At 41.3% G+C, this 26355-nt stretch overlaps 1 protein-coding gene across 1 annotated transcript in view; it reads right to left on the bottom strand.

Annotated features, from left to right (window-relative positions):
- Positions 1 to 19837: 19837 nt before the first annotated feature.
- The window catches only part of Tmem38b (transmembrane protein 38B), a 48182-nt gene continuing 41664 nt past the window's right edge, over positions 19838 to 26355 (bottom strand). The window contains exon 6 of the mRNA XM_004656982.2: positions 19838 to 21779. Within this exon, the coding sequence (XP_004657039.1) occupies positions 21564 to 21779 (216 nt within the window). The 3' untranslated portion in view covers positions 19838 to 21563. The remainder of the gene's footprint in view (positions 21780 to 26355) is intronic.

Raw genomic sequence — 26355 nt, 5'->3', positions numbered from 1 at the left:
ATTTTACTAATTCTCTTGGCATAGAAGTCCTCCTTAATTGGATCACAGGTTTCTCCTGCCACCTGGTGGCCACATGTGTGTATTGCAGGGGCAATTTCCGAGTTTAATCTGATGATGCACGCTGAAGTTGCAAATGTCACTCCAAGCAATGATTTGGGGCTTTTTTACATCCATTACAAGGTACATCTATATCCACGACCTCATGAGTCTCCCCATAAGCCCTTTAAGTGTGTAGACCTATTCTTTTAAGCAGAGGAAAACGCAACTCACAATTTAAGAATACATTAGAGCCAGATAACTGTGGACCCAAAACAATCTTGTCTCTTTTTAAATTTTTTTTTACATTTTACTTTTTTGTGTGGTGTGTGTGTGTGTGTGTGTGTGTGTGTGTGTGCGCGTGCACATGCATCTTCATATTCATGGGTGCACATGTGTGTACAGATACATGTATAAATGTATGCATGTGCATGTGGAGTCCAGAGGACAACCTTAGATGGCAGACCTCTCTTCCACCCTGTGGAGGGAGAGTCTGTCATGGATGCATACACTAGGCTAGCTGTCCAGAGAGCTTCTATGGGATCCGCCTCCCATCTCACTGCAGGAGTGCTGGGATGACAGACGCCTGGGCTTCCAGGGATCCAAACTCATGCTTGGGTGGCAAGCACTTTATCCACAGAGCTATCATCCCAGCTGCAGATAGCAGGATTTTCTTTAAAGGAAATGTGAGAACTAAGGATATGAGAACTTATATAAGAAAAAGAAAGAGGGACAGAGGTGAAGAAAGACCTTACAGGTCATGACTAGAACTAAGAGTTTGGGGGGAAATGAGACCTTAGTATTTGTATTGTATGGGCATGGATGGATGGAGGAGAACAGGATGGGTCACAGCCTCACGTGGGTTATCAGGTACAGAGGACAGGCCACAGGAACAGAAAAGTAGATCATGAGTGAGCCATGAATCCAGGTACATCACAAGACGTGCAAAATGCAAACAAGGTTCTAACTCCTTGGAAAAAGCCCAATGGCATCTTGATTCTGAGACCAAAAAAAGAAAAAAAAAAACTACCATCCAGGGACTGAAGAGATGGCTTAATGGTTAAGGCACTTGCCTGCAAAGTCTAAGGGCCCAGATTTGATTCCCAGTACCCAAGTAAGCCATATACACATGATGGCACATGAGTCTAGTGTTCATTTGCAGTAGTTGGAGGCCCCTCAAGTTCCCATTCTCTCTCTATCTACCTCTTCCTCTCTATCTCTATCTCCCTCCCTCTCTCTTAAATAAACAAATAGAATACTTTTTAAGAAATCAACCATCCATGATTTTCCATGCTGAGATAAAAATGAGACTGATTGTTGAATAAGCTGGTTGCTTACACTGAATATTCCTGACACCAAATGCCCACTTTTCCCTCTTTCATTTTCTTTTCCTTTCTTTTTCTTTCTTTCTTTTCTTTTCTTTTCTTTTAATTTTTGTATTTTGTTCTTTGAGGTAGGATTTCACTCTGGTCTAGGAAATGCTAACTCTTTAAGCCCTCAATAGAGTTTAAGGAGAAGAAGGTGCTTCCCTTCCTGAGGCCGCTTAGCATTCTGGAGTGAATGCACTTACTAGGATCATTAACTATTTCCCTTCAATTTTAGATAGTAATTTCTGTGAAGGCTCAGTAAACATTTCTTTGACCATTTATTAAATGATTATTAAATTAATTGATACACAGTACTAGGACATTCCAGTGTTTTCACTATATTCCCTGCCACACTTTCATCTGTCATCTATATTTTGCAATATTAACTGCTTTCCTCATATCACCCCCCCCCTTCCATCCTTCCTCTTTTGAAAACTTCAGTCATATTTCTCTCCTCTACTCACAGCTTCATAGAAGAATAGCAAAGGCTTTGGAGGGGCTTACATAGTCCGATACAGTCAGAAGTCTAGTCCTTCCTGACCATGCATCTCTTCCCACACTCTCCACTCACTCTACCCTAGCAATTCTGGCCACACTGGCTGGTGCACAAACCTGCCACAGCTCTAACTCATCCCAAGGTTTGGCCTGTGACTCTACTGCTCACAACCTTGGTTCTTTTCTCCCGTGTCACTTTCTCTTGACTGCACTCTATGATCACAGTCTCTGAATTTTTCAACATATTTTTCCCTGGAATTTACTTTGGGCCTTCTTTGCTTTATTTATTTATTTATTTATTTATTTATTTATTTATTTATTTATTTATTTTTCAAGGTAAGGTCTCACTCCAGCTCAGGCTGACCTGCTTTATTTTTTAAAATAGTACTTATAACTTTACAATACATGGCATAATTTACTAGTTCACTTAATTTCTGTCTCTTCCAATAAACCCCTGAGGAAGTTTTGGTGTGTTTTGTTCACTGCTGTAGCCTCAGTGTTTGTCACTCAATATTTGTTCAATGAAATCCCTGCTTGCCAAATAGTTCAATTCTAGCATGGTGTCTCAATCAAATAAACTGGCCCAGCAGCCAAATATAATTTGAAGCTTTTATTGTACTCATAGAAAGGCACTAAAAGAGATCACAGTCATAACCCAAGTAATACTGCAGCAATCTCTTATCCTACCCCTTTGTTTTTCTTCAATTCCAGAAACTTCTTCCCCCAACACCTTCACTTCTACATCTCTCCCACCTGCAGACTCCTAGAATTCCATCTATACATATTCTTTACTTTCCTTCCCTGGGACTCTAGAAACGACACAGGACTTTGACACCTATCACCACTAAGCCACACAAGGGAGGCTGCAACTCCCCTAATTCTCCATGGAGGCAGAGGGCAGAGTCCTCTGAGAAATGAGCTTCTATGACCCTGAGTGTTTTTTCCCAAGGAATTATGATAAAAAAAAAAAATTGGGAGAGGGGAACTGATAAGTTCCATAATGCAACCAGAGAGAGGAAACAGGCGAGGGACTCTAACCCCTCCTCCAAGGAGTCCCTCTGTGTGCTTGCTAAGTGGAGTACCCGACACTGTGGTCAACTTTCCAATGCCCAGCCAGGTAGAGATCAGAGACTTCCTTTCCCTCTAAACTCTGGTTTGAAACCTTGACCTTTCTAGAGAGTGTGGATCATTAGGAGAGAAACTGAGTCGAACTCTGGCAGACACACAGGCAATGCCCCATACCCAGGGACTTGTATCTCTGAGACAGACTGGCCCACAAGAGGGGGCAGCAGCCACCCTCCACAGCTTTCAACTCCAGAGACCAGACCATCCCCATTGGTGGAAAAACCTCTAGAGTCAGGACCATAGGCATCTATGTGGAAAAAAAAACAAGAGTGACAGGTCCCAGAACTCCTATCTTTGAGGCAGGAGTCTGGGACTGGGAGGGGAAGAGAAGAGTTAAAACTGGGAAAGCTAGGCACCCAGGAATCTCCTCCCTGCAACAAAATAGACCTAAGGAGCATGATGAGGGTCAGCCAATGGGGTCATGAATGGGCCATCTGGTCCCACTCAGGCCTGAGGATTCTGACGCTAAGCATATGAGGCATGTACACATAAAGCCGCTGGTAAAATTCCTTCCTTGGCACTCATGGGGATTTAGCTCAGTGGTTAAGTATTAGCTAGCATGTTGGGGGTCCTGAGTTTGATCCACAGAACCACAAAGGGGGAAAATAGTCCTTCTTTGGTCAAAATGGGTACAAGCTTTTGGAAAGAATTAAGCCTTTGGGTAAGGCCAGAGTGGCTAGAAATTTCATTCATTCATTCATTCTTTATTTTTATTTATTTATTTATTTATTTATTTATTTAAGAGCGACAGACACAGAGAGAAAGACAGATAGAGGGAGAGAGAGCGAATGGGCGCGCCAGGGCTTCCAGCCTCTGCAAACAAACTCCAGATGTGTGCGCCCCCTTGTGCATCTGGCTAACGTGGGACCTGGGGAACCGAGCCTCGAACCGGGTTCCTTAGGCTTCACAGGCTAAGCCATCTCTCCAGCCCTCATTCATTCTTTATTCAACTATGATTTCCAGGTGCTGTATTTTAAGAACTGACATCATGGTCAAGTAGATAAACTCCTGTTTGGGACAAATCACTTCCAGGGAATGTCCCCAGTGACTGCTCTCACCTTCTCTAAACCTACCTACTTCTTCCATACCTTTGGTCAACTTTGAAAACAAACGTGATTGTACAGCCATACGATCCTGAACATCACTGATATCATCAGAAAACAAACTCAGGGGATATAATCTGCTTCCACTAGGTAGGAATTTTAGCCCCAGAAAAAGTTTAACAACCAAACCAAAATCATAATGTCTTGAAAATGAATGTCTTTCCATGGCCAGTTTTATTATTATTTCCTAGAACTCTTGGCAGCTTCCTCCGGATTCCACAGAGCACAATTTACAATGTTTTGTCCTCCATCAGGCTGACCTTCCAAAAAGGAGGTGGGCACACTGTAGTCCCCAAGCAGCAGTAGCAGTGAGGTATATCAAAGCGGAGTGAGCCAGGCTTCATTACTGGAGCTCTGAGGCCTGAATTGGACTTCCCAGAGGATCCACACTGACTTGTAAATAGTTGCAGTAAAAGAGTAAATAATGAATTTGTGCAATTGGAGAAAAAGCTCCAAAGCCATTCTGGTGATGAGAAGACACGCATTCTAAGAGTCTGCACACGCAACGCACTCAGCGGGTGTAATGGCTTCCTATACATTCATGAGCTTTGGGCTCCCAGATCCTCCTTTTCATCACATTCATAAGACAGAGGGAAAGTGAGAGGGGCAAGGAAGATAGATAAACTTTAAGGGTCTGCATTGCAAACACAACCTGCAGTTTGTAAATTGCTTGGAGACCTTTGGAGGGAGAATTGAGGAAATGAAAAGTAGAACATACAGGAATATTGCTGTTTAGGGGAGAGTCTCTGCTCTGGGCATAAAACCTTGTCTGGAGAATGGTTGAGAGGCACAATACTGACAGAATGTGAGATTGTTTCGTATAAAGGATATGCCTGGCTCTCCACTCGACATTCTTCTGTCTGTCTCCTGTGGCCCCCTCTAAGGTCATTTACTTGTGGAATCTCCAAGACTCCATATCTTTAGTTATATTAAAAACCGGGGGTCTTAAAGAGCCCCTGCTATGTTGGCTGGACGCTGCTACCCCCAAATCCTCCCAGGTACATCTTCTGGGAGGCCAGCCTGCCGCAAAGTCAGGGGGTTTCAAAGCTCAGACCCTGGAGTCACATTTCCTCAGTTTAAGTCACAGCTCAGCCAATTTTTATGTAACCTACATTTTCTTCCAAAAAGGATTTACGGCCAGCTGTAAGGCTTTTGAATTATCTGTATTTGTGCATGTATTGCTTTGTAATTTCGGTAGAGAGATTTATTGGTTTTAGAAATAAACATAAAGACACACACATGCATGTGCACACACACGGAGCAGACTGGATGCCAGTAATATGATGTCAAGTGATCTTTACACGCTGGGGTCCTTGTTCTGAAGGGCAAGTGCATGTTGCTAACTTCAGCTGGAAGGAATTCAACAGGGCAACAGAAAAGAATGTGTGAAAGATCACAGGCCAGCTGCTTTTCTACACACCAGGCTGTGTATTTAGACCAAAGGGGATGGAGGGCCAAGCAGCCTGCTCAGCTGGGTCATGGGGTTCTGCTGTCTCTTTCCTGTGAGTGACCCCAGGTCCTGGCAAGCTGTTAAGGGGTTCTGTACTGCCTGAGGAGCAGCTCTTCAGAAAAGATGTGAGATGAAGGTCGTACCAGTTTGTGTTTAGCCCTGGCCTCACAGTGGCTCTGCGAATCCTTGGCTCCAGGCCAGTGTGGATAATTACATTTCACCTGCCCAAACTCTCCGGTGGTTTCCCTTGGAGACCTATTCCTCTTCCATGGCTGCTGTGATCCAGAACATAAATACTCTCTCAAAGGCAGGATCCTATGCCTGGGTAGCTGAGGTTTTGTTCCCTTATAGGGAAAATCCTTTCACACACAGTCATTCTTTAGCAAATGTTTATTAAGCGCCTAGTTAATAAGTACTAAGCACTGTGCTAGACAGGCAAAGATAAAGAAATAAGACAGTTCATTCTGAGCCTTTGAGAGCCTCACAGACTAGTAGAGAAGCTGTCAGCATGAGTAGCAGATGTTTTTCAAAACAGAGAATGGCTAGAAAATGCTAACAGTGAGTATGTCTTCTTAAGAGCAAGGAAGATTGTGGGGATCAGAGGTGTTGAGGAAAAGCAGTTCAGAAGAACCTTGGGGTGCAGAGAGGAGGTAAAACATACTAGACAGAGAGCAGCCTCAGGTAGGAAGCCAGGGACAAGAGCACACCCACAGGGAGAGAGGAGAGGGAGGAGCACATGATGTGAGACCAAGGGGTGGGAGAAAAGCACTTCTGAAACATTGTGGGGAGCAGTGTGTCTTTAGTACTTTATAGATGTATGGTTTCATTTGTTTGTTTGGGTTTTGTTTTTGTTTTTCCAAAGCAGGGTCTCACTCTAGCCCCAGACTGATCAGACTGATCTGTAGGCTAACCTCTAACTCATGGAGATCCTCCTACCTCTACCTCTCATGTGCCGGGATTAAAGGCATGTGTTCCCAAGCTCCAAGGACTATATGGCTTTTCAGCTATGCAGGAATGACTGATATTCCACTGCCTTCTGTAGCAGTGTGGAGAGAAGAATGGAGAAACTAAAGAAAATAAGGTCAGAAGACCCAACAGAATATGATACTGTCATCCCAACAAGAGGCAGTGGGAGCCTGAATGCAGGTGGAAGTAGTAGAAGCAGAGACCAGACAGATGCCAGCATTCAGGAAGTAGGATCAACAGATTCCTGGTGCCTAGTCAAATAAAAAGAGAGAAAGGAGAAGAATCTAGAAGGTTGAAATTTTCTTGTTTGTCAACTTGATGGGATTTAGAATCACCATGGAAACAAATCTCCTAGGCGGTTCTGTGAGGGAGTGTCTAGATTAGGTTAACGTGTGAAGTACCGTTCCATGGGCTGGGATTCCTTCCCGAAAACATAGAGAAGGCAGGATGTCTGCATTCATCATACGCTGCTTCCTGACCACAGGTGCAATGTGACCATCTGTATCAAGCTCCTGCCACCATGCCCTCCCCAGTATAATAGACTGACCATAGCCTCAAACTGGGAGCTAAAGTAAGCTCTTCCTTCTTTCAGTAGTTTGTCAGGTATTTTGTCACAGCAACAAGGAAAGTAACCCAGACAAAACTAAACCAAGATGGCCCAGGAGGAGTCAGAGTGGAGGGAAGGAGAGATTCCGTGGAGCGTCCAGGCAGCAGCTGAAGATACAGAACGTAAACACCTTACGTGTTCTACAGTGACTATAGTCTGCACTTCATCTACAATTTATTTCTGATGAATTTATTTCTAGGCTAGTAGTTCTCAAATCCTATCTTAAATGTCCCCCACAGAGCTTGTTAAACACTAATTTCCAGGCCTTATCTCCGAGTCTCTAATTCAATGGGCTTGGGACATTGCTGACAAGTTCCCTGTGTTGTTGATGAGGCTGACCTATAGCTCCACCAGGATAGCTGCTTTTCTAAGCTTTTGTTTGAACTGTTTTCTCCATGTTAGCTAAGGGGTTTCTCAGAGTAGATGACTAAAAGGGCTGTGTGATGATTAGTCTTGATTGTCAACTTGATTGGATCTGGAATCATGTAGGGGATAAATCTCTGCATGTGTCTGTGAGGGAGGTTTTAGGCTAGGTTAACTGAGACAAGGAACCCTGTTTATAGGCGGTGGCATCCCATGGGCTGGGGCCCCAAGGCTGAATATGAAGGAGATGACCTGAGCACCAGCGTTCACCTCTGTCTCGCTCCACTTCCTGATGGCAAATACAATACACCAGCTGCTTCCTGCTCCTGCTGCCGTGCCTTGATCCCTCCCCACCTGTGGTCTATATACCTTCAAGCAGTGAACCCCAGTAAACCCTTCTTCCCTTAACCTGCTTTTGTCAAGTGGCTTGTGACAGCAATGAGAAAATAATGCAGGCTGATACTGGAGGAAATGATTAAAAATATTCTTGCGCTAATGGAATGATTCTGTTTTAACCACCAAGAACACGCATTTGACTTTAGTCAAATGACAGGTTTCAAAAAAAAAAAAAAAAAAAAAACAGGGGGTTGGAGAGTTAGCTCACTGGATGAGCGCTTGCCTAGCAACAGCAAGGCCCTGGGTTCGGTCCTCAGCACCAGAAAAAAAGTGACAGTTTTCCCTCAGCCTGTAATCATAACTAACATATTTTTGATGGCCTACTGTATTTCAAATATTTTTCTAAGTACCTTTCACCCATTATCTCACTTAGTTCTATCAATAAACCTATGGGGGAAAATTTAGCTACTATAATAACTACTTCCTGCATGAAACTGAGTCACTAAACAGTTAAAATAAGCCCTTCAAGGTCAAGTTGCCAGGAAGGGGAAGATTTCCACACAGGGTATGTTCAAGGTCTACAATATGCTGCTGCTTCTATCATCCCAGATTGTGCCGTGTAAAATAGCCTAGCTTATTCCAAGACTGAAATCTTCCTCATCCTATTATATCATTAACATACAATGGTTTCCTGAATCTGTTTGCAAAAGTCCGCCAGCACATAGCTGGCAGCCACAATGGAGTGTAATAATCATCGTTCAGCTTCTTAATAACCCTTGTGCATTGAACAATCAGGAGAACATAAGGGTCAAGTGGAAGGCAACGCCCTATAGTGCTATGAATGTGTTTGAGGATTTTCGGTGATCACGCCTGGGGGATACATGGACATTCTTGGCATATGAGAGTGTAAGAGCCTCTCACAACATCTGTTCGAACAACATCTCTAGACAGTACATGCAGTATCATCTTTAAAAGACAATTTTCAGAAAGCCCTAAACAATTGTTAAGATGTTTTTGGCCACGTCCAAAGAGGAAAGCAAACAAAGCAAGTAATTTGTGCTCAAGTGCACGCTCGCTCGCGCTCTCTCTCTCTCTCTCTCTCTCTCTCTCTCTCTCTCTCATCTGTTGGTAGTTATTTAGCCCCTAGTTACATGCCTAAACTGAGAATACAACCTATGAGACCACAGAACATCAGAAACTTATGACCTGTATTCTAACCCTATCTTAACATAAATTGCTAAGAACTGGGAAGTGTGACTCAGACTGAAGAAGCCACAGGTACTAGAACCCTCCTGCCCACCTCTCAACTCCACTTCGGAGAGATTAAGCTCTTTGAATGATAGAATGAATGCCCTCTGGAAAAGACATTGCGAAAGGAAATCTCAGAAGAAGGAATATCTTCAAATTATCCTACAGCCATTTTTAGCCTAAACAGCTCTAAGAGGCTCAAAGAGGATCTGAAATTTAGTCTGGATGTCAAGGCAAGCCTTCACATGTTATATAACTGACCCTCCTTTGCTTTTGTAGATTATTGTAAATTGTTTCATGAAAAAAAAAATGTGGACATTGCCTTTTTATAGTAATTAGGAACTCCTGCAACTAGATAGAAACTTTATTGACACCATTTTACAATGTTATAAAGTGAGTTCTGGATTCCACTGGTACGGGCTACTCCTGCAACACTTGTAAGAGGCTTGAAATTTAAATTCTGTGAACCAGCTGAAGGCAAAGGGAACCCAAGTCATAAACATGGGAATATGAAAAAGCCAGTGTATTTCAAGACCATGGGGCTATTGCTGTACTTAATTTACTGTGAAGTCCTTTGCCAAAAACAGTGTTTTATGTAATATCATGATGAATTAAAACATTCTATAAGCCCATGCATGGAAGTTTTGCTAGAAGTGTTATGTGGAAGAATGTCATATCTGTATCCAGGGCAAATGTCTATTCTGGAAAGAGGAAAGTGGTGCCTTTCCCATAACAGAAGGAGTCTAGTATAATCAAACTGCGCCCAGATAGCTGGCTACTGACCCTTAGAGATGGTGCTATATTGATGACTCACTATTGGTCTCTCCTGTTGGTAGACAGGCTTCCTGGCAGTGGTCACCTTAGTGAGTAGACAACTATGTGATTGAGCTCATGCATAACCACCACGTGATTTTAAGACTGACTGCCTTACCATTACTGCAAAAATAAGTTATTCTGATTAGGATGGCATTAACTCCCAACATTGTTTGGTGAAGTAGAACCACTGTAACAATACATTAAATCTCCTAGTGCATGAACCTATTTAGGTCTCCATTAGTTACTTTTGATAATGTTTTATCCAAAAGTCTTTTACATTCTCAATTTATTTCTAGAGATTCTATTTCATTAGCTTATTCATGGTTCTTTAGAACCTGTGGGATTGGATTGATATGTGGATGGCAACATGCATAAGTACATTAACAAATTTATTTTAAGAGCTGGAGAGATTGCTTAGTGGTTAAGCGCTTGCCTGTGAAGCCTAAGGACCCCAGTTCGAGGCTCGATTCCCCAGGACCCACATTGGCCAGATGCACAAGGGGGTGCACACATCTGGAGTTCGTTTGCAGTAGCTGGAGGCATTGGTGTGCCCATTCTCTCTCTCTCTCTCTCTCTCTCTCTCTCTCTCTCTCTCTCTCTCTCTGTCTCTCTGTCTCTCTCTGTCTCTCTCTGTCTCTCTCTGTCTCTCTCTGTCTCTCTCTGCCTCTCTCTGTGTGTCACCCTCAAATAAATAAAAATAAAAAATATTTTTTAAAAAAATTATTTTAAGGAATTGCCTCACATAGTTATGGAGTTTGACAGTCCAAAATCTTACTGAGGATGAATGTCTTCTTCTCTTCATAAGCTCAGTTTATTTTCTTAAGCCCTTCAAATTGATTGGATAAAGTTTAACCACATTATCAAGGATACTTTACTTAAAGTCAACTGGTGTGGCTGATCTCTGGAAGCTATAGCCCAAGAAGAGCCTGGAAGGCAACATTGTTGTGGTTTGATTCAGATGTCCCCATAAACTTAGGAGTTCTGAATTCTAGGTTCCCAGCTGATAGAGATTTGGGAATTAATGCCTCCTGGAAGTAGTGTATTGTTGGGGGTAGGCTTATGGGTTTTGTAGCTAGTTTTCCTTTGCCAGTGTTTGACACACTGTCCTGTTGCTATTGTCCACCTTATGTTAATCAGGGGTGATGTCCACCCTCTGTTCATACCATCATTTTCCCCTGCCATGATGGAGATTCTGGTCGAGTCTATAAGCCAAAATAAACCTTTTTTTTTTTTTCTCTCTCTCTCTCTCAAAAGCAGCTCTTGGTCAGGTGATTTCTGCCAGCAATGTGAACCTGGATGCAACAGCAATATAGGTACCAGAAGTGGGGTCATTTGCTGCTAGACAATAACTTTCTAATTAGCTAAGAGATCCGCTCAGTGTAAAGGAACCCATATCTGAAACTGGGAACCAGATGAGAATCCTATAAAGACAAAGATTATGCTCTCCAGTGTCAAGCTCTCGGTAGTCTTTGGCTAAAAGAGCAATTATACATATCAAATGCTCCCTAAATTAATACCACTTATCCCATTTAAGCTATGTTGACTTCCCTCTCTGCTGAAGAACCTGTTCTTTTTCAGAAGGGAGCAAGACTGGAGGAGATAAACTACCCCTCATACTTTAGCCAAGCAACAGCTGAAACCACAGAGGAACTGGGGAGATGAGCATAAGTGCTGCTTCCATGGTGAACCTGATAGTCAGCACCAGTGTGTAGGAGATAGACCCTGAGGATACACAACACCCACCAAAGCAGAGATCCAGAGGCTCCTAACAGCTCATCACTGAAGTAAATTTAAAACACACCCACTACAGCTCAGGAAATTTGGTGGAAGAGGGGGCAGAAAGATTGTAAGAGCCATAAGTTGAGACATTGTTGCAGTCCGGTTCACATTGCTGGTAGAAATCACCCAACCAAGAGCAGCTTCTGGGAAAAAGAGATTTATTTTGGCTTACAGGCTCGAGGGGAAGCTCCACGATGGCAGGGGGAAACGATGGCATGAGCAGAGGGTAGACAACACCCCCTGGCCAGCATAAGATGGACCACAGCAACAGGAGGGTGTGCCAAACACTGGCAAGGGGAAACTGGCTATAAAGCCCTTAAGCCCGCCCCCAACAATACACTCCCTCCAGGAGGTGTTAATTCCCAAATATCCATCAGCTGGGAACCTAGCATTCAGAACACCTAAGTTTATGGGGGACACCTGAATCAAACCACCACATTCCACCCCTGGCCCCCATAAACTGATATCCATACATGATGTAAAATACAATGCTTTCAGTCTGACTTTTAAAATCCCCATAGTTTTTATCAATTCCAATGATGTTCATACATCCCCATAGTCCAAGATCTTTTAACTGAGCCATAACACCAACAAATAACCTCAAAAAAACCATAATGGCACAGAATAAATATTCACACTGCAATAGATGGCATTGGGCATAGCAAAGAAACATTCAACCAGTACAAGATTTAAACAACCAGAGCAAACATCAAACTCTGTAGCTTAAAGTCCAGCAACTCTAACCAATGACAAATCTCCAAGTCTGATAATTCTAACCAGCAACAAGTCTCTGGCATTCCAATTCCGCCCCTCCAGCTAGGCTACTCACAGTCCTGGGAAACTTCATCCGGGCCGGCAGCTCCTTGGCAGCCATCTCATGGTCCCGGCATCTCCACCGGGTCTCCACTGCAACCCACGGTTCATCCTCATGGCCCCATGGGGTCTCTATGCAGGCAACCTGCAAACCCGCTTCACACTGCCCATGGCCATGTCCAAAACACAAGACCATGTCCAGCACTTCTTATACTCCACGATACCAGGTAGGGTGTCAATTTGTTAATCCAGGGGGGAATAAAGCAGACTTTGAAGAACAGGACACTCCTTGAGCACCCAGGCCCTTTCAAAAGAGTCTACATTCTTCCTGTTACCCTAGCGCAGGTCAGCTAGCCCAGTCTCAAAGGTTGTAATCTTTCAGTTGCAGCTGAACAGGCAACAGTTCACCCAAAGATTTTTTTTTTTCTGTGCCATATCCCTCTGCACACACCAGTTCATTTCTACGCAAAGCAACCCTGCACAACTTCTCAGGACATGGGCCTAAGAGCAAGATTCTCACACAAACTGCTAGTCCAGTTCAAACAAAGCTCTTTCTCACCCTCATAAGCCAAACCTCACAGTCCATAGTTCTTACTGCATTCAGGTCTTGCAGCTCAGACCAGAACAGTCCATCAAGCTGTACTTACAGCACTGCAAGGCATCTCTTAGGCCAAGGTTTCAACTTCTTCCACATTCCTCTTGAAAATCAGCTCCAAAAGGCCAAAGGCACACAGTCAGGTGTCCAGCAGCAACCCCACTCCTCGGTACCACTTTACTATTGCAGTCCGGTTCACATTGCTGGTAGAAATCACCCAACCAAGAGAAGATTCTGGGAAAAAGAGATTTATTTTGGCTTACAGGCTCAAGGGTAAGCTCCACGATGGTAGGGGAAAACGATGGCATGAGCAGAGGGTGGTCATCACCCCCTGGCCAGCATAAGGTGGAACACAGCAACAGGAGGGTGTGCCAAACACTGGCATGGGGAAACTGGCTATAAAGCCCTTAAGCCCGCCCCCAACAATACACTCCCTCCAGGAGGCATTAATTCCCAAATATTCATCAGCTGGGAACCTAGCATTCAGAACACCTAAGTTTATGGGGGCACCTGAATCAAACCACCACAGACATCATCCTCAGAGGCATTGCCCTTCAAAAAATACTGACTGACACTCCCACAATGCATACATAACCCATAACCCAACAGGGAATACCTGCAACCCCACTGAGGAGGGTGCCCAGTGGAATGGGGGCAGGAAAGAGAGAAAAGAGGATACCAACACATGATGTATCCATACAAAATATGTTGTTAATAATAATGTTTTTTTAAAAGGCTGGAGAGATGGCAGCAGCTAAGGCTCTTGCCTATGATGCCTAAAGACCCAGGTTCAATTCACCAGTACCCATGTAAACCAAACACATAAGGTGCTGCATGTGTCTGGAGTTCATTTGCAGTGGCTGAAGACCCTCTCTTCTCTCCCCCTCCCGCCCCCCCATATATATACGTGTGTGTGTGTGTGTGTGTGTGTGTGTGTGTGTGTGTGTGTGTATATATATATATATAATATTTTTTTAATTGTGAACATGGTTGAACCTCCTTGAAATGCCTACCTTAAGATATTTTGCTGACAAAAAAAAAAAAAAAAAACCTTAGCCTACTTTCAAGTTTACCAGAGAATGTGTTACAGTGGCCATCATCTAGCCTAACTAGGAAGACAGAGAGCTGGGATACCTCCTGCCAACACTATCTGTTCTAAACCCAAGCAAATGCACACAACTGAGAAAAATCACCTAACGGAGCTTTAGTGCCATTTCTGAGGCATTCTACAATTTCATTTACAGTTTTGGCGCCTTCTGGGCCAGATGGGGATAATGTGGTTCCCCCTTCACTGCTTCTCTACTTCTCCACTTCAGATAATGTCAGATCTCCACCCATTCACCATTTCCTCTACTACCCCTTGCAAAAGAGAGCACCTTACTTATTGCTACACAGGGAAAATATCCACGTTTGATTCTCTGGATCTTCCTATTCTAGACATGCCTGGCTTGACTCAATATATTTTCAAGTTTCATTCATCTATGTTGTAGAATATACATATCTACCCCACAGTTACCCTTATATATTTTCCTTGCTAATCAGCCTCCTTACCTCCACTGAGAGGTCATTTCTTCCTCAAAAATAAAGGAAGGAAGGAAGGGAGGGAGGGAGGAAAACAGCCTTCAACTTGTGCTTTGGATCCTATCCCCAACTCAAACCCTTCATTTAGAGCCTCATCTGTCAATGAGTCACTCTTTCCTATAACTGAATTAACTCAGCTGCCTCTTTTCATAATACAAACACTATAACATGTGGAAGGTTTGGGGGGGGGGGTTGTGTGTTTTCTTGGAAGTCTCACTCTAGCCCAGGCTGACCTGGCATTCATCCTGTAGCCCCAGACTGGCCTTGAACTCACAGCAATCCTCCTACGTCTGCTTCCTGAGTGCTGGGATTAAAGGCATTGGCTACCATGATGGCTCACAAAAAAAAACCCTCCTTTTTTGAAATTTTTGCTTGTTTCTTTTTTATTTTTTGAGGTAGCATATCACTCTAACCCAGGTGGGCCTGGAATTCACTCTGTCGTCTCAGGCTGGCCTCAAACTCACATCAATCCTCCTACCTTTGCCTGCTGAGTGCTAGCATTAAAGGCATGTGCCACCATGACTGGCAAAAAGTTACTTTTTAAATATTTTTATTTATTTGCAAGGAAAGAGAGAATGGGCAAGCCAGGGACTCTAACTGCTGCAAATAAATTCCAGACACATGTGCCACCTGTGCATCTGGCTTTACATGGGAGCTGGAGAATCAAACCCAAGTACCTTAAAGGCTGAGCCATCCCTCCAGCCCCCAAAGTTACTTTTACCCAAAATATCTGCCTTCCAACTTTAACCAACTTGGAAGACTGTATTTTGAGTATTAAAAAAGATTAAGAGAAAGCGACTCCTCAGATTTTGCTACTAGGAATGTGAAATGGTACAGCTGCTATAGAAACCTGGTAGTTTTTCAAAAAGAGACATAGAATTACCATGACCCAGAAGTAATCACTCTGAGGTATACACTAGACAGAGGTGACAACACTTAGACACACAGAAACTCACACATGAATAGTTATAAAAACAGGATTCCTAATACTCAAAAAGTAGAAACCAGGGAGGGCTGGGATGGGAATGTAGCTCAGCGGTAAAGTGCTTGCCTAGCATGCACAGGTCATGGGTTTCATCCCTAGAACCACATACACACACACACACAAAAAAAATTTTTTTTTAAAGCAGAAACAAACCAAACGTCCATCAACTGAGAAATCTGTAAAAAAAAGTTGTACTAGGTCAATACAATGGATATTGTTTGTTTATGAGAAGGAAAGAAGGGTCTGGAGAGTGACCCAGGGCTGTAGTACTTGCCTGGCATCACAGACTCCGAGTTCAACCCTAGCATTTCAAAAGGAGATCAAGGAAGTTCAGTTACTTCTGGCTAAGTTCTGTCTGTCCATCTTATAACACACCACATTATCTTGACTATTGCATCTAAGTCTTCATATCTAGTGGAGTAAATCCTCCTACTTAGATCTTACTCTCTTTTACATTTTCTTGAGTCTTTTTGGTCCCTTTTCAGGTAAAATTTGGAATTCTCCTTTATTTTTGAGTTTTATTTATTTATTTGAGAGCATCAGAGACAGGGATGGACAGACACAAAGAGAGAATGGGCGTGCCAGGGCCACCAGCCACTGCAAACAAACTCCAGACATGGGCACCCCCTTGTTCATCTGGCAAAGTGAGTCCTGGGGAATCAAACCTGGGTCTTTTGGCCTTTTCAGGCAAACGCCTTAACTGCTAAGCCATCCCTCAGCCCTGGAATTCTCATTTTCTACAAAAATAAATTGCTGAAAGCCAGTGTGGTGGTACATGCCCTTAGTCCCAACACTTGAGAGGCAGAGGTAGAAGGATCACCATGAGTTCAAGCCCACTGTAAGACTACCTAGTGAATTCCAGGGTCAACCTGGGCTAAAGCGAGACCCTGCCTCAGGGGGGAAGAAAAACAGAAACACACACACACACACACACACACACACACACACACACAAAACAAAAATATATTGCTGAAATACTTATTAAAATATATTCAAATCTAAAGAAAATCTCTCTCCCTCTTTTCTATCTGCTTACAAATAAATAAATAGATACATAAATAAATAAAAAGTTTTTTAAAAAGAAATTAAAGGGGAAGGAAAGAAGCAAAGAAGAAAGAATGGTGGGGCCCAGTGAAGGTCTCTGAGTGCAGGAGGTGGTGGTGACGAAGGTGTGGAGAAATCATCTGAAGATGCAGGTTGGGACCCTGTCCCTGCGGTCTGATTCTGGGCCCTCCCACCACTCCTTGGACATCACTCCAGGCAGAAACAGAGCGGATCACAGATTGCAGCTGGGTGCCCAGGATCGCTGCGGCGCCTGGGAATGCCATCTGTTCCTCTGACGGATCTTTAAGATGAATCCCTTTCGGCCAGGCAAGGGGCATCCACTGGCCTTACAGACATTCACTTCTCCATCGGCCTCTCATTCTACGTTCGAGAGCAGGGCAACCAGTGTCCATGCAGCAGGTACACCAGTGAACCAAGCTCTGCACTGTGCCTCTGGCTTAGACCTGGGCCTTGGTGACCAGTGAACTAGAGAAGTTCCAAGCCTGCCTGGCTAGGTGTACCATGCACGGCAATGATGAATCCAGGTTCCACAGATGTGGGAAACAAGTTGCTGTTGGTGAAGGGCAGCTGGACAGCTGGATGACCAAGTCTGCAGATGACCACACACACACCGCATCCCTCCTATGACCAAAGGGATAGAGAGGCCTCTCTCTCCCATCCACTGGGAAATGAATGTCTTTACCCATTAAGACTGTGAGCAGGAATGCAAAAATATCAGGGCAGGTGTGACTGACACCTGTAATCCCAGAATTTAGGGAACTTAAGTAGGAAGATCACTATGAGTTCTAGGTCAGCCTCAAAAAAAATAAAAAAATAAATAAAGGAATGGAAATATAGTCTTTTAAGCTAAGTTTGAGGGGGGAACTACAGACAGCATCAAATGTTAGGAATCTATCACTTGCCCCTGGACCTTCTCATTTCCATCCAAGAAATGAGATGAGAAATAAAAAAAACTGGTACCAAAATTGGGGCCAAAGCTAACACTAAGAAGAGTATTTCAGTCTTTTCCTGTTAGGAGAGACTGCCCTGAACCAAGCCAGAGGTCCCAGACTCTTTTCACTATACAGACAGCAGCAGGCTGGTAGCTTCTGGTAAAATTGGCAGAGAGGTGTGCCTACTGCCAACCACCTATTTACCAAAAGGATCACCAACCATTTTGTATAAGCTGTAAAGCAAAATCCAGCAGAATCACTAATTTTGAAGAGAGGTTAAAAAAACAGTGGTTTCCTTCCCAGACATTTTGTTTGGTTTGGTCTTTGATACAAGGACATGAAGTGGATTTCAGATGAGGATTTGGGTATTTTGGATGGCTTTGACTGGTTTCTTGTATTTATCCTTTTCTGGTCATCAGGATATGAATGCCCATTTCTTCAAGTTCTTACATTACATCTTTTGATCTGGAGATCCCTGCAAAAGCACGACAGTCACACTGAGTATGGAAAACAGGTCCCTTCACTGGCTTGAGAGGCCCGAGGCTTTCTGCAGCAGAGTGAACAATCTTGCAATCATACTTTCTCCATGTAAAGGGTTCGGCTGTGAGATACATCAGTATCCAGAAGTAAACAGTAAAGCAGGAACTGAGAAGTACTGCATCTAGGAAAACTTGGGTTTCACAGGATAAAGCTGGTGGGAACCCAGCTTTGCTTAACCCCTCACTTAACAGAGCCTCAGTGAAGCAATACCCTGGTACAGGAAGATAAAAAACTCAGCACCTTGGGCTAAGAAGTGCTGTGACTCCAGAGCAGAGGAGGGGCACAACACAGTCACTCAATTACCTATTACCAGAGCCTTTGCAGTGTTACTGGAACCTGTAGTGTGCCTGATCTGGCATGACACGGCATCTTTTTGGATAAGCACAGTGGCAGTTTGGATGTAAAATGTTCCCCATAATCTCATGTGTGTTGCTTCTTGGTCCCCAGTTGTTGGCAATTTGGGAAAGCGGGAGCCTTTGGGAGGCAGAGCTTTGCTGGAGCAGGTGGGTCACTGGGGACAGGTCTTGAGATTTTATAGTCCAGCCCACTTGCAATGCTAACTAGCTCCCTCTCTACCACCATCTTGCCAATACACAACAATGTGAGCCTAACAACCATATTTTAACAAGTCCTCAAAGTTCCCTCACTTTCTATCCATAGGTCCTACTTACTGTTCATTACCTTTATCACAAGAACACTTGTTTCTTACCTACCGTGAAATGTAAACTTCATGCTAGCAGGCCTTTCTCTTTTAAAAATTCTGTATCTTCAGAACCTAGCACGCTCTTGACCCATACTGACGCTCGGTATCTGATAAATAAGCAAGTGAACAAACCAGCAAAACTGACTTCTGCCTGGGAAAGCACTCTAGAGCTTTGTGTAGAGTAGAGCATTCTTGAACACATTGTTGCATTTCAGCATTCCTCTATTGCATCCAATTGGTGATTTGAAGTCAATTTTTTCCTTCCTTCCCTTTAGCAGATTTGAATAGAAAGATGCCTGAGCTGAAAGGAATTTAAAAAAAAAAAAAAACCAAAAGCACTAATGAGGCTCCCCCATATTCAATTCTCTCTTCTCAGTCTGGGCCCACTAGTGTAGCCTTTTCACTGAAATCTATCCGCCCTACACATTTGGTCTACATACTCCTTTAGCAAGGGATACTGAAGAACCTGATAAATCAAGAGACTGATATCCATTTGAGCACATTTTATTAGGGGATAAAATCAGAGTTTTGTAAATGACAAGGTGTCCTCTCTTCCCCTCTCCTCTTGCCTCCCTCTCCCTCCCCTCCTCCATGTCTTCATTTCTTCAGAGCCACCTCTAATTAGCTGGGCTGTGTGATGCACATCTACAGACCTCATTCATGCTTTATGTTGGACAAGGAGTGTAACAATCTATTCATAAATCCAAGCCAAGTCTCTGTAGGTGGCCCGAGTCAATTCCAGGAAGGACGCATCAAGCCTAATCCATACTGTCCAGCACAGCTTTGACTGGATTAGTGGATATAGGATATCTGTGTAGACTAATAAAGTCTATAGCAATGTACCATTTGGAGAGTAATCATTTTGTGTTCATGAAACAAAACAACAGAGGACTCTGAACCTCAAGAAAATATTAAAAAAAACAGTCCATTGATACTGAATGACATTTTAATGATTTGTTTTTAATACAAATATAAAACAAGATTTTTACTATTTCAACTATAGTTAAATTAAAACTTCAAAACTGGACAATAATTAATAATATGGTAACTTTGAAAAGATTTTAACTAGAGTATCAAATATAATACAGAACCCAAATTAGTCCTTTCTCTCATAATATTAAAAATAAACATTTTAACATTTCAAGATAATCAAGTGTTCCCACCCCCCCCAAAAAAATATTTATTTAGCAAGTAAAAGTATAGAACCTTCAATCTGAATGTGATTTGAGTACTTCTAGACCACCCTAAAATACCTGATACAGGTTATAGGTTCATGGTCTTGGCATAAGAAATAATGTCATAGAGTCTTACTGTTATAACTGGACTTGTACCCATAAAATAAGGCAAGAAAACCTATCATTTAGTAGCCTTATTTTTATTTTTGCCAGAAAGAAACCATATTCAATGTCTTACTTTTGCCAGAAAGAAACCATATTCAATGTCTTACTTCTTCATTCAAATAGACAACCACATGAGGTTTTAGTTTCTCTGTTTCTTCATTAGCTGGCTACTACCATATATGTTCAAGGACAATTCTCATCAGTGCTGAGCATTTTCACATGAAAGTAAATGTTTTCATTTAAAACAAAATTAATAAAATCATAACCATTTGTGAACTATCAAGAGACAAAAAACTGAATATGCTACTATAAAGATGATGTAGAAGAAAACATTTTAAATGGAAATAATACTGTCTGCTGAATTAAGATAACTACCACCAATGTATTTAGACCAACTAAGTTAGGAAGAACATGTGAAATGTGGACAATCATTCTTCCTATAGTTGAAATGTGGTAAGGAGATAAGGGAAAAAAATAACCCAAGCTCAAAAATGAAATTATAAAGCACAGGATTACTAGCTTATTAAATAGGTCTACTGGGCATACCTATAAGGCCAGCACTCAGGAGGCTGAGACAGGATGATAACAAGTTTGAGGACAGCCTGGACTACACAGTGAGACTCTTTTCTCAAAAAGAAACACACACACAAACACACACTACAACTCTGATTTTCTGATTTTAAAAAAAGTAGCCTTTAAAAATCAAGAGCATTAAATAGTTCATTTGATACTCATAACAATATTGTGGTCTCACTGAACAAATAATCTTGGAAATAAAAATAATCAAATTTCAGGTATTTTTAATATGGGCAAAATTATTATGCTTATATATCAAAATAAACTACCAATTTACTTTCACTTACAAAGTGTCTCAGGAAAAGCTCTCAATGCTCAAAATTAAATAGGAAGTGTTTTTCATATCTAAGCATTACACTGGTAAATATGAAGTAAACGTTTAATTCTAATGAATAAAGCACAATTAGACTCATTTTAAAAATATTTAATTTTTTTAAAAATGCTAAATCCTTGAGAACCTTATAATTTTCAAATAGTTTGCTTTTCCAACATTCAACAAATTACCCTTCTTTTTTCAATATAAAACTCTTCAATAGCCATGAGAATCTTTTATGTCAAAGAAATAGATTCACATGATACTCATTACAATCAAGAAAACAGTCTCCCTAAACCAAAGAATTTCTTCCTTTTTCTCACCTCCATCCCTTATAATCTTTATTTTACATCATTTACATAGAAATATTACAATCTAACAAGTAAATATGAAAAAATATTTTTTGCTTTCTGGAATTCATGAGTGAATTTACTCAGTCTTCTTAGCGTATTTCTTTTTAGCATCATCTGCAGCATCCACTGGGGCTTCTGAAGCTGATGAGCAAGGACCATTGGAAGCTGGTCTTGTTTCAGTTTTCTTTTCACAGGATGGAATCTGTTGCTGCCAACCAAACAGCATCCGACTCAGTATATCCTCTAATGGCGCAAGGGGTACCAAAGGAGACTTTGTAATCATCATGGTTACCTAGAGGGAAGGGAGTTTAATTTCACATTTAATCACTTTTTATTTCTCAAAACTGAGAGAAAAGTAACTAAGAAGGAAAAAATAATTCAATTTTTTTTTAACTTAAACTACAGGAGAAGAAAATAAGCTAAGTCCTGAGAAAGATATCGTTCCTACATGGATTTAAAAAAAATAATAACTCGGGCTAGAGAACCGGCTTAGCAGTTAAGGCATTTGCTTGCAAAGCTAAAGGACCTCAATTCCCCACAACCTACATAAGCCAGATGCACAAGGGGACACATACTTCTGGAGTTCATTTGCAGTAGCTGGAGGCCCTGGCATGCCCATTCTCTCTCTTCCTCTCTCTGCCTCTCTCTCTCCCTGTCTCTCTCGTTCTCTCAAATAAATAAAGTAACAAAATTAACTCATTAATATAATGTAAAAATAATAGAAGGTACCTTATTTTGAGATACCAAATGAACTGTGTAGCTATTTCTACAAAACTCATACTCAATAGATTTAAGATAAAGTATTATCTACAGTCTACACCAATACCAATGGCCAATACAACTATAATACCATGTACTTTACACAAGTCAGAACTGTGTTAAGGACTCTACATTATTCTTATTTTCTAGATTGATGCAACGATTATTATTACCCTCACCATAGAGATGTAGGACCAAGACTCTGGAATTCTCACAAAACTACAAAGCTAGTAAAGTGATGAAGCAGTTTGCAATAGCAAGATTTCAAGTAATTACTAAATAGATTGGCATTACCCAGTCATAGAATTTCAGTGAATTGCAGAGTACTATCTGAAGAAGGATTGCAGAAAGTGTGTACTTCCAAATGTTCACATATATTATTTACATACTGGAGAGTACTTCCAACTCCTTCTTCTACCAAAACAAAGCTGGTGCCATAATATATCCAAAGGAAAATTGATATGTCTAAGATCTAAGAATCAATTCCTCCAGATTACAAAAATAAATCAAAATAAACATTTTCAGAATAATACTATTATACAGGCCCTTATATAATCCACTTGCTTAGCGAGAATGATAGCATGAATAAATCCTTATTAACGACAACATAATCTAGGGATTAGGAAGTTACAAAATTAGCAAATGTCCCCCACAAGAAGACTAGTTAAGCAAAATGCATCCCATGTAATTAAAATAAATAGAAAAAATAACACAGAAAACTTCTTAGAACATACTCTTAGGTGAAATAAGACAGAACACAATTTTCAGATACTGCATTTATATAAATCAAAACTCATATACACACAACTTTGTGAGGGTACTAAATGCTACTGAAATGTAGACTTTAGGGACCTTTGTTATGTGAATTTGATCCCAGTAAAAATAAGCAAAAACAATTTTTAATGCATGCACATGGACCTCATCAGCTGGAAGTCTATATAGCATATAGTCTTATACTATAACAGACCTAGTCTCTTACTTGAACCAATATAAAAGGTGAAAATATACAAAACAACTACAAAAGGGTACTAGAGAATCACTAACAAAGACCGAATCTGATGGGACTATTACCCCAAGGAGGCAAGAAGCTGAATACAGTACACCCTGCTTTAACCGTGGCTTTTTCTTTTGAGAACAAGACAGAACCAGAAAGCAGTTGTTTGAATTGGCTAAGGTGGTATAAGGTAGATTCTGAGACACCCAATGCTACTGTAGTTCTTTTAACTTCTAGGATAGTGCCAATATTTTTCTCTGGTATGTTCAGAATTTTGGGCCTTAGACAAAGATCTTTGATCCATTTTGCATTGGTCTTTGACCAAGGTGAAAGATGTTGATCTATTTTCATTCCTTGGCAGGTGGAAGCCCAGTTTGGCTAGGAACATCGGTTGAATAGGCTTCTTTTCCAGTGAATGTTTATGTGTGTGTGTGTGTATACATGTGTATGTATGTATGTATATGTGTATGTATATACATGTACATACATATATATTTATATTTATTTGAGGCAAGCCCAATAGACTGGCCTTTTTTTTAATGTGAGAGAGCAAGGGGTGGGGATTGGCATGCTGGGGTCTCCAGCCACTGCAATTGGACTCCAGGCATATGTGCCCCCTTGTGCGCATGTGCAACCTTGCACACTTGCATCACTGTGTATCTGGCTTAAGTGGGACATGGAGAATAGAACATAAATTCTTAGGTTTTGCAGGTAAGCACCTTAACCGTTAAATCATGTCTCCAGCCCACCAGTGTATATTTTTGACACCTTTGTTAAAAATTAGGTGACTATGTCTGTGTGGGTTTATTTCTGAGTCTTCCATTCTATACCATTGGTCTATGTGTCTGTTTTTGTGCCAGTACAAGCTGCCTTTGTCACTATGTCTCTTCAGTCTAATTTTACATCAGGAATTGTTTGCCTCCAGGAGTGTTCTTTCTATTTAGATTTCCTTTGGCTGCATGGTCTTCTGTGCTTTCATATGGACTGTTGCATTGCCATTTCTTTTTCTAGTTCTCAAAAGAATACCATTGGAACTTTGTGTTGACCTGCATTGAATCTGTAAATTATTTTGGATAATACATCCATTTTCACAATACTGATTCACACAGGAAATAATTCCAACAATTAACAAACGGGACTACATGAAACGAAAAAATTTCTTCATAACTAAAACTGTCACCAGAGTGAGCAGAAAGCCTAGAGAATGGAGATCTTTGTCAACTATTAGTTGTGACAGAAGACTGATTTATCTAGAATATATAAAACTAAAGACCAAAACTAACTAACTAAAAAATAAAACTGCAACCCACAAATGAGCTAGTGAAATGAACAGATATTTCTCAAAATAAGAAATGCAAATATCCAAAAGATATTTTTTAAAAAATTTTAGTATCCTTATCCACAAAGGAAATGAAAATTAAAAACACTTTGATATTTCATTTCACCTCTGTCAAAATGGCTATCATCAAGAAAACTAATGGCAACAAATGCTAGTTAGGCTGTGGAGAAAGAACTCTTAATTTACTGTTTATAGTAAAAATTGATCTACCATATGAATCAGACTTTATATCCTACCTCTGAGATACTTGCACATCCATGTTCACTGCTGCTCTGTTCACAACACTGGAAATGTAACCAATCTAAATGTTCATCAACTCATGACTGAATAATGAAAATGTACATAACATGCACAAAGATGTTTTACTCAGCTATAAAAAAAATTAAGTTCTGAAATTCACAAGAAAATAGATGGGATTGGAAAGAATTATACTAAGTGAGGCAATTCAAGCCTAGAAAGATAAAAATTACTTGCTCACTCTTATATGTGGATCATAACTGTTTAACTGTTTACATGTATGTAAAAAAAAGAATGTGCAGCTGGCTGAATATGGCCTATGATTCAAGATAGGAGACCATGAGAGGGAAACAAAAGATGAGAAGGTGAGAAGGGGGAAAAGGACAAAAGGAAATGTAGTATGAAAGCAGAAAAGAGGACAAACTGAAGGTAAGAGGACACAAGGGAGGAGAGGGAAAAAAGAGTGAGGAAGAACTGAAAAAATTTGTTGGAAAACATCATCATGAGGGGGGGCTAGAGAGATGGCTCAGGGGTTAAAAGTGCTTGGTTGTAGAGACTGACAACCTGGGTTTGATTCCCAGGGCCCATGTAAGCTAGATACACACAGTTTCACATGTGTCTAGAGTTGTTTGCAGGGCCTAGAAAGCCTCCCTCCCTTCCTCCCTCCCTTCTTTCTCTCTCTCTGAGACCTCTCCTTTTGTTCTCTCTCTGTTTACAAATAAGGTTTTTTTTGGGGGGGGTTGGTTTTCTTGGTTTTTTTTTTTTTTTTTTTTTGATTTTCGAGGTAGGGTCTCACTCTAGCCCAGGCTGACCTGGAATTAACTATGTAGTCTCAGGGTGGCCTTGAACTCACTGCGATCCTCCTACCTCTGCCTCCCGAGAGCTGGGATTAAAGGCGTGCGCCACCACGCCCGGCTTACCAATAAGTTTTTAAAACTAACACAAAGAAACCCAATTCTTTGTATGCTAATAAGTAAATTTTAAAAGATAAGTAAAAGAGAAAGCCAATGCTATCGAAGGCTCAGGCACAAGGGAACCATGTTAGCCCATGTGTAATTCTTCCCTAAAAATTATCAACTCCCAAACTGTCATACATGAGGAAAAGAATTCAGAAGCTTAGCAGACAGCAGCAACTGCACAGACCCTTCAGCAGCCTGCTGTTTGGTTCTGGGAAGATAGGTTGGAGTTTAAGGTCAGCTAAAATGCGATTGCCCAGAGATTTATCTTGGATTTAAATTGATACCCTAAAAAGGGTTATATTCCATCAAGGGAAAAGCTTGGACTAAAACAGCCTAACAAGGCCCAAACATCTATCAACAGGATTAACGTAATCTGTTCATGCATTACACCTGACTTCCTGAAAAATGTTGAACACCATCCCTTTCTTCCAGGGCCTTAAAGCTAGTCAGAGATAAGTAAGAAAATCAGCAATTAGAAAATAGAAAAGAGAAAATGAAGTCTCCTATCTCAAATCATAGGTCATAATCAGTCCTTACTGTGTTTGGCATACCACTCGTAACTGTAGCTTTATTCATACTT

The sequence above is a fragment of the Jaculus jaculus genome, chromosome 1, assembly GCF_020740685.1.
Source record: "Jaculus jaculus isolate mJacJac1 chromosome 1, mJacJac1.mat.Y.cur, whole genome shotgun sequence".
In the NCBI taxonomy this organism is placed as follows: Eukaryota; Metazoa; Chordata; class Mammalia; order Rodentia; family Dipodidae; genus Jaculus; species Jaculus jaculus.
This window is presented reverse-complemented; position numbering and strand designations above follow the sequence as displayed.